This window comes from Chaetura pelagica, unplaced genomic scaffold (assembly GCF_000747805.2).
Source record: "Chaetura pelagica isolate M959 unplaced genomic scaffold, ChaPel_1.0 scaffold14, whole genome shotgun sequence".
Taxonomy (NCBI): domain Eukaryota; kingdom Metazoa; phylum Chordata; class Aves; order Apodiformes; family Apodidae; genus Chaetura; species Chaetura pelagica.
The window spans coordinates 1,179,073-1,194,144 of record NW_009953067.1 but is presented as its reverse complement, the minus strand read 5'-3'; the positions used below and the strand labels follow the sequence as shown (position 1 = coordinate 1,194,144).

Below are 15,072 nucleotides of genomic sequence, written 5' to 3'. Positions count from 1 at the left end.
GCCCTCCCCACCGGCGCGGCCCCCGTGCAGCCCCACACACCGGCCCCTGTCACACACAGAAAGTTCTGCCGCCTCAGTCACTGTTGTTTTCCCTTCCCCGCCTTAGGAGAGGCATCGATGTCCGTTCCGCGCCGAAGCTGCGTCCTGGTGCCTGCGAGGGGACGGCGCTGCGCGGGGCCCGAGCGCCCCTGACACCCTCTATGCAGGCCCCTCATCCCGGCTCCAGCCTGTGCTGCTGCCCAGAGCCTCGCCCTCTTCCCTGCGGCCAGAGCCCTTTGTCCTGCAGCCCTTCTTCTGGGCTCTGAGGCCACAGGGCGCCCCATCTAACAATGCTGCGTTACTGGGGTGAGATTCCCGTCTCCTCCAGCCAGGCCAACCGCAGCTCCTTCGACCTGCTGCAGCGCGAGTTCCGCACCGTGGAAGTCCAGGACCCTCCTTTGCACCAGCCGTCCGCCAACAAGCCCCGGCCCACCACCATGCTGGACATCCCCTCGGAGCCCTGCAGCCTCACCATCCACACCATCCAGCTCATCCAGCACAACCGGCGGCTGCGCAGCCTGATCGCCGCGGCCCAGGCTCAGAGCCAGCAGCAGGCAGAGGGCATGAAAACTGAGGACAACGAACCTCTGCCAGCTTGCCCGGCCTCTCCGCCTCTCCCCGATGACCTGCTTCCCCTGGATAGCAAAACCCCAAAAATGCCATTCCAGCTGAGGCACAGTGACCCAGAGAGTGATTTCTACAGGTGTGTTGGCATTTCTTCGGGTTGGTTCTTGGCTGAAGGAAAGCTGCAGGAAGTACATATCTATATACATAAATATGTGTGTAGTTGTGTCAGTTCCCCGGGGCTGAAGGTCCAACTGGTGGTATACACATTACAAAACAGGCTTTGAAAAGGAAAGATCTGGATTTCTCCCATGTGGGTGACATGCACATTGTTTAAAATAAATGTGCTTTTGTTTCCTGTCTATAAAACATGGATGTGTAGTGCTGGTTTCTGGCTTGTTAGTGCTACGCTAGATGTCTGTGCATGGTTTCTCTGTCTTCAGTGGTATTTTGAAAAGTTCTTCTAGAATGTGAAGTCTCTTCTATTTATGTCACTTAGAACTAAACTTGCCTTAGTGTAGCTGGAAATCTGGGAGACATATGATTATGTTTTGAATGGCTAGTTGTAGGTTCCAAAAAGATAATTTGACAATAAATTTAAAGATTTCAGAGGCCAAGGACCTGTGATGTAGTAACTGTCACATTTCACCCTGTTGGCGTTAACATGGTCAGAGGTGGTGAGGAGCATGGGTGAAGGGAATTATTTTCTCCTATACTGGTTCCACCAGCCAAGGACTGGGGAAAACGTAAAGGAAGGTTGCATTGCTTCTACCTCTGCAGTCAATCTTTGGTTATGAAGTATTGCCACAGCCTCCTTTTCTAAACGCTGGCAAGCACTAAAGTCAGGAGATGTTGCATTTCTTGCAGGATCTCATGATACTTTGTAGCTTATGTGCATTTAAATTCAGGGATAAATCCTCACTAGTGTAACTTTCTGTTCATAGATTAAAGACTGTGCACCAATGAACTTGATGTGGGAGAGAATATTATATTTTAGTTTTTAAAATGGGGAAAATGTGCACTGATAAAATGTAATGTAGCGGTTAAATGCCACTGAGATCTTTAATGGCCTGAGGTTTTATAAAATTCATTTTATTGAAAGATGTTGCATTTGGTAGTGAAGTCTCTCTAAGCAGTAGAGCGATTCTTTAGTGCTGTTTGTGGAGGAACACCAGCATCCTTCTTGGAATAATTAGCCTGGAGGGTTGAAGGGAAGTCCAATCCTTAAGGACAAAGTCTGAGCCATCTGACTCCTGCTCTTTCTGGCCTGGGGGCTTGTAGAACTGAGCAGTGTTCTGCTGTGTCCTTTCCACTGGATTCAGTTTTCAGTTCAGTTTTCTTTGGCTCTGTCCGTGTTTTGGGGGTTGCTTTGTATTTTTGTTGTCCCTTGAGAGTTCCGGGCGTCCAAGTAAATAAATGTTATTTAGCAGTCGACCACATGGGGGAGTTTAAGGACTAGATTGTAGAAACTGGATAGATAATTTCGAAATTAAATGTTTTTTGTTTGATAGAAGAGCGAATTTATAATAAGCTGCAGTGTAGACTTGAAGTTAATTGTGTGCTTGCTAAACTAAACACATTTATGCTTTTCCAGGAGGAAAGCTTTGAGTTTGTTGTTGCATGTTTATCCTTAAATGTTTTAAGGCACTTACATGAAATAAGAGTAGCAGCTGGTGTTATAGTAGTAATGTTATATGATTTGTCGATGATTGTTCCTAGTGTGTAAAAACAATTTAAGGAAGATCATCTTCCCTATGATAAAACATGGTAGTGCTTAATTTTATGCTGCCTTCTGAAATGCCATTGTCAGAGTTGCAGTATTCAGCTAAATCCGTATTTTGATTCCATTTTCTTTGGCAGTAACCTGGGTCTGAGAAGCAGTGTATAGGGACATTTAGACATAGGAGGAAGGGGGGAGAAGAGTGGTCAGCCTGAATCAGACCATACGTTTAATTATTATAGTCATGTCCTCTTCTGTTTCCTTGTTATTAATTTCATCCTATGACCCCACACCCTTGTCTTGTCTTGTATACTCCCTGAATTAATTTTGGTTTTCCTCCCATCTGCCCCACCCGCTATCTCATTAACCTCTATCTCCTCATCCCTTATGAGGCAAGAAAGAGGCAAGACCTAATTTACTGCTATTTTTCACTTGTTTTGATCTTTTCAACCCCCCAAAATCTGTGCCACCAGCAGTTTTAATCATGACACTATTCCTCTCCTCCATTTTCCCAGACTTTTGTAAATATTGTTGAAACAAACCTTGATTCTGGCACAGATCCTCGAGGCACAGTCTTACATGTAATATGTATGTCTTACATACTTGCTTGTTAATGGGTTTGGAGGACTCTAATAGGGTTGTGAAGCAGCTCTTCCATTTACAGAATCTGTCTGGACCCTTTTCTAAGTGTATTGTATTTACCCATGTGTCCTCTAATACTGTTTTTATAATTTCTTTCAGTGTCCCTGATGCACCAGATTATCAGGCTTTGCAGCCTGTAGTTCTTAACATTTTTTCTAAAGCTATTAGAATAACATGTTTTCACTTTGCCTGTATTTGGTCCTCATGGTCCAAGTCAGTTTAAAGCAAGAGGTGACTCACTACAGCTATTCAGCTAGTTCATCCTTGAATTCCTTTAGTATTCCTGGGTGAATTACCATCTGGTCCTGGTGATTTGCAACTGTTCATAAGACAGCTATTGGGATACACAATAAGGGATTAGCACTTGGTTTTTGTAGGTATAGAAACAGAAGGTAAGCTTAAAGCATAACGGATTAAGAATGAGTAAGGAATTGTAGACTTGAAACTAACATTTAAACAGGAGCCTCTTACCATAATGCAGCTGCTAGCTTTTCCTTCTCTTTTCAGCTTCCTGCATTTGGCATGGATCTGTCTTCAAAAGAAACCTAACCTACTCACTATGTGCTTCTTCAGATGCTTTTTTCTTGTGTGTGCATGGTTGGTTTCTTAACATATCTCTGCCATTCTCTTGTTTGTGTTCCTGACCACATGGAATGAGTGCTTTGCATTGAAAGTTAATCTGTGAACTGAATTGTGAGTTTGCACTGGGAAGACTGTTCATGGCAGAAGGAATGTAGTTAGGAAATGCCTGTACAGAGGTAGGGAAGCATGTGTTGGTGGGATAGCAGGTATAATGCTGGGAAGGATTTGGATCAGTGGAAATCAGATCAGGCAGAATGTGCTTTCCCCTGCTGGATTAAGCACTTCAGTTTAGTCTCTGAACAGTCTGGTCTTCTGTTGCGGGTTTTTTTCCTATTTATTTTCCAAATGTTATTTATTACCTCTTGCCGTTATCTGTTGAGCAGCTTCCTATTATACTTCTGCAGCCTTCAGTAGACATAGCAGAGCTATTGAAAAATAAGCTTGCTCAGGATGAGGTGGAAAGAGATCCTTTTCCAAAAGGAAACAAGTTTCTGTTTTGAGTTAGTGTGTTGTGTTCTTTGATGCACTGGCTACTATAATCTTGTTTTCCCAGTGTCCTCCTTTATTTTACTGTTTTGGGGGGAAATGGCTGTGAAGGAACCTTGTGGCACCTCATTTGGTAGAAGTTCAACTCCACAATGTAAAATTTCATAAAATTGATGTGTTCATAGGAAAAACAATCCCTCCCTCCATCTGCTGCTAGTTTATTCTCACCTAAGAGGGAGCAGAGCACTTCAATCCGTTACTACAGTTGAGTGAACCTCAACTGTTGATCTTTGTACTGATTTAGCCCAAACAGTTTCCCCTGATTGTAACTGCGTGGGAAATGAGCCACAAGATCTCTATCCCTCTAAAAAAGCCAGCCTTACAGGGGAATGGATTATGGTGCCTTTGAGGAATGTCTTGTTGAGACAGAAGGTGGGCCTCTTGTGAGTTCAGAAACCTTATTACTCCTGAAAATAAGCCTGGTTTGTATAGACAGATACTTGTTTCTGTTTTGAAGTTCTACATGTGGCAGGTTTGCTAGCAACAGTGAGAGAAGGCTGGGCTTTTAGACTGATGAATTTGTGGCTTGGCAGGTAGACTTCTGTCTGGAACATAATCTAGTGTTGGTGACCTGCATATAAAAATACGGATTTTCCTATTGGATGACAAGTTGGCCAGTATTTGTGATAAATTTCATACTATATGTTCTGTAGAGATGTTCACCTCCAAGTGACAGGCCTAATTGCCAGTTTTGTTAATCTCTGGTGACAGAATTTTAAGGATTAAAGCACTCTTGTTTACCTGCAGTTGTATGACCCTGATAATATCTTAAATAGGCTTGGCTCTGGATGGTAGCTGGATAGGGAGCATTTCAGGAAAACAGTGAGTGCTGCAGAGGATAGCATTCTGCATAACAATAGTATCTGGAAGGATGCTTTTGTAGGTGGTAGGTATCTGGATGAGATGGAAGACCAAGGTTTTTTACCTGTGATTATCAGGGAAAAGAAGTTTGCTGTTCCTTTTTGGGAAGGCTTGACATTATATAGCTACTTTCAACCTAAATGTATCTATATGGCTAGTTTTGTTTATGTTATCATTCTTATCAGACAGTACCTGAGGGTTAAAGAAGATGAAGGAAAAAAGATATTTTCTCATTTGTTCTTTTCTATTAACATCTGCAAAATTTCAATTTTTGCTGTCTAATCAGGCTTTTAATCATTTTCCTCTATTGTTTATTGTGGGAAACAGGAAAACAAGAGAAGAAAACATAAGAAAAACAAAAGGTAATTGACTGACCTTAGGAAGCACAAGAGGCGGAGATTTGGATTTGAGTACAGTACCTGAAATGTCTTTTCTCTGTGTCTTTAATTGAATAGATTTCAAGTTGATTGTATTCCTTTCAGCATAGCTGCATTTGTATGCTGGCAATTAGTTTCTGTTCCTCTAGGAGTTTAAAAGAGACATGTGTAACATTTTCTGCTGCTGCAGAGCAGTGATATGCATTGGTAAATGGCTGTTGTGCTCTACTGTATAGGTGGCTGAGTATCATTCTTGGGCGTGTCAAATTCTGTGTCTCGTTTAAGTTTGTTCATAGTGATTTGATTGAATGGCAAAGTGTCAATAATGGTTCTTTGGATGTCTCAGTATTGATAGTAATCTAATGTTTGGTGGTTTTGGTAGCATAAGATGATCTCAGCTGATGGCTGCTGGACAGCTACATACATCCTTTATATGTGTTAGAAAAGAAGATACTTTTTTTTTTGATAGACATAAATATGACTGGTTGTTTTATGTTTGATGTTGATTTTTTTTTCAGTTGTAACCTTCTGGTCCAAGTGTTATATGAGACATGTTTGTGAACTTCAGAGATGTCTCACTGGGGAGGTGGAGGGGGGAGTGAGTGGGATGTAAAAGCAGTATGGGTGACACTTGGTTTATAAGGGAACTAATAAGCTTATAATTCATCTTGTCAGAACGCCGGCTGTCTTCTTTAAAAAACAGTTACATAATTGAGTAGGAATTGGGATGGGAGTAATTTTTCAACATTTAATAACTGTCATGATTCCATGACCTGAGATTCACATGCTGTTCTTAATGTCCACTTAGAAATATCATCATCTGCAGTGGGATCCCCCCCTTCATTTGAATTATCAAAAAGTGCTGAGCTGGTGTTCTTGAAAATGACTTATTTTGGTCTCAAGAGCTGAGTTTAACCTTCTATTTTCCGTTCCCTGAAATGTTACCTTTTCTTACTGCTGTGTTTCAGTGGTTTTCTATGGGTCAGTCCTGAGGATCGGGAACTGAAGCTCTGTGGCCAAACTTCTCAGTGAGACTGAAGGATACCTAATGCACTCGTTGGAGAAACAGGAGTAGTGAGGATTTTGTCACGGCATCAATGCTGTTTGTGTGCTGTTTAATCAGATCTTGTTGCTGGAAAGAGCATGTGGTGATGCACTAGTAATGTGGGGTGAGAGCGAGGCGAATCTCAGGGTGGGCTGCGGAAGCTGCTGGGAGAAATTGATCAGAAACAAACGAAGGGTGAAATTGGTAGCTTAATTCTACCATTGCTGCTGAATGAAAGGAAATAGCGGAAAGGAGATTAGATTTTTTTACATCAGCATTTGAAGACCCTGTTACTTATTCGGGCAAATACATCACATGCATTTATTTGTAAGTTGAGCTATGTGGTAGAAATACGTTTTTCTTTCAGAGGCCTTGCCTTCTCTCATCTTCTCTTTTTCCTATGTGGAATTTCTATTTGTTAACTTATCTTGATGAAAAATGAAATTTCCTGACTGTAAATGAATTATGTTTTAAATGCATGTGTCAGTTGTTCTCCATCTTCTTCAACCTCTGTGGTCACTCCTCCCCTTGTAGCCATACCAAGACAAAGGTCTCAAAGCCATGGTTTGGGAATGCTGCTGTGTGGCAGAACCTCTCAAGGCTTGATGTTCACTTATTGGGTGCCATATGGAGATACTTATTTCAGTGTGGTGCTTAGTGACTACTGGAAATGAGGGCAGGGAAATGGTCCTTTTGGCTACAGGGTACCTTTATGAAATGTACATGTATCCTGTTTCTTGCTTTGATGTGTGCCTCTCGCATTATAAATTCAGATCTTGTCTATCCCAGAAGCCTTTCTGTCCCACTAGTAGGCCTGTGACATCAGAGATAGTAAGGAAGAGAAATGTCATTAACTGAGAGGGGAAATTATTTGCATTAATGTTATTTCAAATGCCTTTTTTTGTTTGTGTCAAGGACCCATTTAATTCACATCTCCAGGAGAAAAGATCTTGAGTGGGAATGGAGTTGCTTAAGGGTTCAGAAGATTTGCATCCCACATTCATGCATTACTCAAGGAGTCTTCCAGCATTAGAAAGGAAAATGAGAATTGGCAGTGCTGGTTGGGAGGGAAGGAAACAAGGGAAAGCAAATAAACCCATATTAGATAGCGTTCGTATGCAATGGAGAAGCTGTGGAGAGCCCCAATCAATCTGCTTTCCCTCTGTACATACCTTATTGTTGACAATATCTCTTCAACTGATACATTCCCTTCAGCTTTTGGAGGTCCACTGTTCTTGTCTTTTCTGGTTTTTAGAGGAAAAGGGGAGCCAGTGACTGAACTGAGTTGGTCCTCCTGCCGGCAGCTTCTCTACCAGTCAATGGCCACCATCCTGGCACACACAGGCTTTGAGTGTGCCAATGAGAGTGTCCTGGAGACCCTGACAGACATTGCCCACGAGTACTGCTTGAAGTTCACCAAACTGCTGCGCTTTGCTGTGGATCGAGAAGCTCGACTTGGGCACACCCCTTTCCCTGATGTCATGGAGCAGGTCTTCCATGAAGTGGGCATTGGCAGTGTGCTCTCGCTGCAGAAGTTCTGGCAACACCGCATTAAGGATTATCACAGCTACATGCTTCAGGTGAGAAGAGCAGTAGGGACCTGATGGCACCAGTAATGTACCTTCAGTACAATTGTTTATTCCTATAGCAAGTCCTGTGTCTTACTGAAGTAAAATCCAATTATAAAGCCTCTTGGGTCTGAAGGGGAGTCATCAAGGAAAAGAGAAGCAGGATTTTTTGACTGGAAGACAGAGTGCCTCATTTGCATCCCTGCTGAGGATAAGAATGTGCTGCTGAAGGTTTGTCTGGTTTTAAGAGGAGGCCTGTACCTCTTGAATGTCCTAGACAAAAATATCTGTACTGACTAACTGAATTTTCTGCTTTAATGGGATATATTTAGCAGCTTGTCATTCCAGGAAGCAAGCAAGCAGGTGAACAAAAGTCACTTGGCTGTACAGTGGCTTGTGTTTGCTTAGGCAAGGGGTGACTTGCTTAAGCTTTAAGAGTATAGGGTAGTATTGTGCTGCTCTGAGTTGTCACGCAGGTGCTACCTTCTACTCTAGAGGGACTGTGCTTCTGTGGAGGAAGAAGAGGAACTGTTAAATTCTATAGTTAAGAGGTGCCGTATCAACCTAGGTTGTAAGAATAAGGGTATGGGTTCTCTTGATCTAGATATTCTGTGAAATTAAACCTATGCATTTTATTTGAGTTATTTAAGACTGTCTGCCTGTTGTGGACTTACAGAAATGCAAGGAATTGAGGTGGGAATTTGACTCCTTCTCTTCAAAAAACAAGACTTGAAGCAAGTAGGTAGACCAAAGGCAAAACCTGCCATCCCTTCCTCCTTGTCCCATTATCCAAGTGCCAGTTAACTCATCTTAAAGCAGAGGCCTCTTCTCCCAGGGTTGGCACCTTGTGGCTTACATAGCCAGTATAAATCTCCTGCAAGTGCATGTGGTATGTAAATTGTGATAGATTCAGAGGTTTGTGCATAAAAATAACATGATCAAGATCTATCTTCATTAAAAACGTTTTTGTTAAAAAAACCAAAACGAACAGTTAATTTTTGTTCCAATGTTTTTGTTCAGATGTCTCTGTTTAGAATTTGGGTTTTCTGCATCATTCTCATCCTGCAGCTGGTCATTATCTTATTTGTACTGTTCTTCATGCAGGGCTGAAGTCCACAGTACCCTCTGTATTTTGAAGTATATCTAGAAGGAGGAAACAGGCTTTGCTATGCTTTCTCCTTGCTTCTGTTGTTAAAAAGCCCTGGACTTTTCCTGAGCACAGTTCACCGACTGTTGGGATTCAGTGATATAAACAAGCATTTGTTAGCAGCAGATTAAATCTGAAATTGTTAATTTAATTGCTTACTGTTTTTAAGTTTCTAGAAGTACAGGGTAGTTCTAGATCTCATTCCTGTATTTATTTCAGTTCTCTGACTGGAGAAAACTTCTGTGTGTTTTGTGAAGGTATCCAAGCTTTACCCAGTGGTGACTACTGAGCTGCTGAGTATCTGAGCTGGTTGGTTTTTAATGCTGGAGTAAATTTGTTACTGGCAGATGTGGGATAGTCTTACAGGTAAAACCAAAAAGTGGGACTGACACACTTTGCTTTTGTTTCATGCTCTGTTTAAACTTCTGAGCCTCATAATCATTGTGAAATAAAGCTGCTCATATTTATCAAGCAAATGTTCTAATGGATTAAACCTCTTATTAAAGTCCCTTGTTAGAAGACAGAAGATGTTCTTAAAGGGGGAAAAAATCTTTCCTGTGTAGCTGATAACTTGTTTACTTTTTCACTCAGGTCAGATGTTAATAATATTCTGGAAACAGGGTGCACTGCAATGTAATTGCTGCCAGTGTCTCTGAAGTCACTGTGACCTTTCTGGCCTCTTTTTCACCCCTACTGATCTTTGACAGGTTAGCAAGCAGCTTTCTGAAGAGTATGAGAAGATTGTCAACCCTGAAAAGGCAGCAGAGGACACAAAGCCTGTGAAGATTAAGGAGGAACCTGTTAGTGATATTACTTTCCCAATCAGTGAGGAGCTGGAAGGAGATCTGGCTTCTGGTGACCAGTCTTTGCCTGTTGGAGTCCTTGGAGCTCAAAGCGAGCGGTTCTCTGCCAACTTGGAAGTAGAAGCTTCCCCGCAGACTTCAGGTAGGGGTTTCTTGCTGCTCCTGGAAATAGTCTATCAGCTGTTCTTGTTTCTATTTTTAATAGCCGATCCCAAAGTGAGGAAGGAGAGGGAGAAAGAATGTTTCGGTTTTAATAAAATATTTGGATGGGAGAGAAACCTTGACTTGCTTTCTAAATCCAGAACCAAAGAATCGAACAGTATCAGTTATAAGGGTTTGTTAAATATTTATGCTATTTGTGAACCCCATAGAACACAAAATGCTGTATATGGTGTTTATTTTTAGGGGATTGTTTCAGTTCTTGGCTTTGTTATTGGTGTGAGGTAGATTGTTTTTCTAGACTGGCAACCCAAGGGCTTAATTGTTGTTTTATGAACTAGGGTATTTCCTGCAGATGTGAGTACTGTTAGGTTTTTTTCCAGAGTGATGTAGCAAAGACAAAAATAACCTTTGGGGTTTTGTATATGTGTATATTTTGGTTCAAAAGAGACAAGAGTTTTATCCTTATTTCTAGAAAGGAGGTGTGCTGGTTTGTTTCTGGCATGGTTTCGGTAGCAGGGGAGGAGTCCCAGAGGTGTCTTCTGTAAGAAGCTACTAAAAGCTCCCCCAGCTCAGGTGGACAAGGCCAGACCACTAGAAGGACAATAGATGTGCCTCTGCAATTAACATAAGAAGGAACTGATATAAGACCTGAAAGCAGAGACAGGAGAGGAAGAGCTGAGCTGGAGAGGTGAGAGCAGTGCTGGAGTGGACATCCTGAGGTTGGTGAGGAAGAAGGGGAAGAAGGTGCCTGAGCAGAAGTTCCCCAGTAGCCCATGGTAAGATGACAGGCTGCCCCCCTGCACTTATGGAGCAGCATCCCCTGAAGGCCCCAGGAGGGCTGAATGTGGACCTGCAGTCCATGGACTTGGAGCTGCAGCCATGTAGGATCCCGTGCTCAAGGAGGTGGCTGTTCCTAAAGCAGCCTGACTCTGTGGGCAGCCCACACTGGAGCAGCTTGCTCATAGGAAGGACTCATGGAGGAGATGATCATGAAGGACTCTCTCCCATGGGAGGGACCTCATGGGGAAACCAGAGAGGACTGTGAGGAATCCTTCTTCCTGAGGAGGAAGGAACAGCAGGAACCACCGGCCTGTGAACTGACTCTAAACCCCCTCCCCTGTCCCCCTGTTCTGCTGGGGGGAAGGAGGGAGAGAAATAGGGAACAAAGTAATTTGGGCCAGGGAAGAAGGGAGGGGTGGGGTAATGTATGTAAGCACTGCTCTCTATGCTGTCTGTGTCCTGTGTGCATTTGATTAGTGGTAAATTAAATTATTATTTTGCTCTGTGTTGCTTTTGTTTGTGGGGTTTTTTAGTCTGAGTTTTAAAAAAGCACAAATCCATCTGATGCTTTTCTGGAAGGCCATGCTGTTTTTTGTATTTCCTCTGAAATGTGAAGTGCTCGCATTTTTTGTGCAAGAGGGAACAGCAGACTCTTCTGGCCCATGTGGGGTTACGAGTGATTCATCTGGAAAGCTTTGTATTAGCCTCTACCTCTTGAGACCCCGAGGTTAGAATGCTAGCTGTATATTAAATGCCTCTTGCCTTTCTGATACCAAATTGATGTTTTATAATTAAGAATACAAGTACTCTGTTCCTCCCTGAAAATCCTTCTTCACAAGGGTCTTTGGAAATCTCATCATTTTATGAAGTTCCAGTCTAGAGTTGGGCAGGCTGCAGAGTGTAATACTGTAAGAAGGGAGAAAAAGCCTCTGAGTTAGGACACCACCACCTCAGAAATAAAAGTGTGAGGCTCACAGAGAGGGCAGAAGGGCTTCAGTGTCTGAGAGCAAAACTCTCCTTACGGCCTTCTGTCTTCTGCTTATGTTTCTACTTATGCCTGATGTTGAGTTTGTGGGCCAGCTGCTTAACTTTGTTGCAGCTGGGGAAATGGAGGCAAAATTGGGGGCCTTGTTCCTCCACCCAGCAGGATAACATGAGGATTAGCTGATTTGTAGTGTACTTTGAAGTTAAAGTGCTTGGAAGATGAAACATAATGTGTCGATTCTTAAGTACATTAGTGACACTCTCCATCACAGGTGATAGGGTCTGAAAGGAATAAGGCTGAGCAATGAAGAGCAACTGATGAAAGACAGACACAGTAAATTTAGTGAGAATCTGTGGTTATTCTGTGGAATGGAGCTGCAACTCTGTGGAACTGATAGCGATTTAATGATGTGTTCATTGTTGTTGAGAGGAATTTGTTTACTTAAAATTAACATCAAAAAGGCTTTTAATTAAGGCAACTGGACACCAGCAAGCACTTTCATTCTGACTTAAGTGCTGAGCTAATATAGGCTGTTACCACAAAGTCTTAAACCCTAGTTTGAGCTAAGCTGCTCTGGATTTCCCAGACTTCTTTCCTCACTCTTGTTTGAGGGAGAATTCACCTTACAAACATGCAGTGAAAGGTTTGTTCTCTGTGTAATTGTTAGTAATGATATTGATAATAGGGAATAGTAGTATGTTTGGCTCAGTACAAGAGGGTTGAATGTGCTTTCAAACTGTAGCCAAGCTCCTTGAAAAGCAAAATTTGGAAAACCTACTGAAACTGGTTCCCTAGTTTTGTTTTGTTTTTTACATGTACATCCCCTCACAAGAGGGACCAGATTATTTTACATGTACATCTCCTCACAAGAGGAACCAGATTTAAAAATGAAAAGATTTCAGGCTTTGTTCAGTTCTGGGCTGTTATGCCGGTCTCAGCAAGGGGGCCAATTAGTGTATTTTTAATAGGATTTTTGTCTCTCTTAAAAGTGTAAATAAGCAGAAATAATGCAATCTATAATAACTGCTCTTGGGAAGAAAAACATTTACTGTTATAAAGAAATGTGGTTTTGTAATCTTGTTCAGAAAATTCTTGGTTTGCTCAGTTTGCACACTAGTCCAAAAGTCTGGGGAAAAAAACCTAAAAAAAAAAATAAGAGGAAGGGGCTGTTTCCTGGCAGAGTGTCTGCAAGGCTGAGCCCAGAGAGTTTCTTTCTGTTCTGCTGAAAAGTGGTTGCACACTAGTCCAAAAGTCTGGGGAAAAAACCTAAAAAACAAAATAGGAGAGAGGGGCTGTTTCCTGGCAGGGTGTCTGCAAGGCTGAGCCAAGAGAGTTTCTTTCTGTTCTGCTGAAGAGTTGAGGCCCACAAGTGTTGACTGTAGGGAGGCAGGCAGTTGCATGTCTTACTGCAGGTCTGATGTCCCTGCATTTCAGTGCTGGAAGTGAGAGCTGGAGTCTGTTCATCTACCCAGTCCTCTGCCCTCTCACTTCTCCTCTCCTGCAGAGCTACCAGAAGTCCAGTGTATTTGACAGCTAAAAGGAGTTCGTTGACGTTGCAAGGACCTCATGAGCATCAATGACTTCTGGACTGCCATTAAGTCCTTCTTATGCAGAGTCTAGTCCATGTGCTGTTGGTTGTATTCATTGCTGTGAAGACACTCCTGCAGAGTGATGTGGGCTCTTAAGTTGGTGTTTCTCATGGAGAAAACCACGTGGAGGATTGTTGTGAAAGGGTAGCATCGTATGTTTTAGAGCTGCAGTTACTGGGCTATTAAATGGCAAAAAAACCAACAGATTTTTTTTGTTTGGTTCACACTGGTTGGTGCGTTTTGTTTGTTATTTTGCGGTGGGTTTTTGGTGTTTGGTTTCTGTTGCTTTTTGTTTGGTGGTTGTTTTTTTTTCATTCCAGCCTAGTTCACCTGTGTCTTTGCTTTTACCCCTTCTCTAGCAGTGCTGCTGCCCCGTTGTATCTGCATGCCGTTGGTAATTTGTCTTTTTACTCCATTACAACTATGTGCTTTTTCTTTCTTTAGGGGCTGAGGTGAATGCTTCCCCACTCTGGAACTTGGCACAGGTGAAAATGGAGCCACAGGAGAATGAAGAGTCCAATGTACATGGCCATGGGGTCTTGGGCAGCGATGTCTTTGAGGAACCGATGTCAGGCATGAGTGAAGCTGGAATGCCACAGAGCCCCAATGGCTCAGAGAGCAGCTATGGTTCTCATTCTGCTGACAGTCTGATGGGATCCTCTCCTGTCTTCAACCAACGTTGCAAGAAAAAGATGAAGAAGATGTGAAAAGAGACAGTATTTTTATTTAGTCCTGATGGTATATAATAGTCTTGAAACAAACTAAGGGCGCACTATGATGGCTATGATTCCTAAACAGGGCTGGTTCTGCTGTGTGAGGGACCTTGCATACAGTTAGTATGAGACATTAGATGTGTACTGCACTTCAGCTCCCCTCTTTGCTGACTTCTGTACTCCATGCTGACTCATGAGATAGAAGATCACCCTGTACATTTGATGGCATCATGGCTTGCTTGGACAGATTAATGAGGAAGTTACCAGTGGAAAGTAGTTGTGGGGTGATTTGCTAAGTCATAGAATCACTGAGTAATTTGAGTTGAAGGGATGTCTTGAGGTTTCTAGTCTCTAGTCCACCAACCTGCTTGAAACACAGCCAATTAGACCCAGTTGCTTAGGGCCTTGTCCAGTTGAGTTTTGAATATCTCCAAGGATACCTCTTTGGGTATATTCTCATATTTGACTACCCTCATAGTAAGAACAAACATATTCTTGCATCCTGTTGGAATTTCCCATGTTCCAACTTGTGTTTATTGCCTCTGTTCTGTCATTGTTCATCTCCAAGAAGAGTCTGACTGTCTTCCTTACTCCTCCCATGATGTGGTTTTATACAATGAGATCTCTCTTTAGCTTCTTAAGTGAAGATACCAAGCTCCCTGAGCCTCTCTCCTTGTACGTGCTGTGCTCCATCCCCCTGATCAGCTTTGCGGCCTTCCACTAAAATTGCTGTAGTGCCTTTCTTGTAAGGGGGGGAGCACAAAAGTGGATGCAATCCTCGAGGTATGGTTTTGCAAGCACTGAATACAGAGAAATAACAATTTCTCTCAATGAGCTGACTACATTTTTGCTAACTGTTGCAGGCAACAAGACAGGTCTTCAATCAGGTTATTTCAGGTTTGGGCGCTCAAACCAGGACATTAGTGGTTGGGAGCGGTTGCTGCTGCTG

At 42.6% G+C, this 15,072-nt stretch overlaps 1 protein-coding gene across 1 annotated transcript; it reads left to right on the top strand.

The window, feature by feature from the left end:
* Positions 1 to 329: 329 nt before the first annotated feature.
* Positions 330 to 14,117, top strand: SUPT7L (suppressor of Ty 7 (S. cerevisiae)-like). The gene is made up of 4 exons (XM_009996806.1): positions 330 to 742; positions 7,632 to 7,956; positions 9,799 to 10,036; positions 13,855 to 14,117. Exons 1-4 carry the CDS (start codon positions 330 to 332, stop codon positions 14,115 to 14,117), a joined length of 1,239 nt encoding a protein of 412 aa, XP_009995108.1.
* Positions 14,118 to 15,072: the final 955 nt, after the last annotated feature.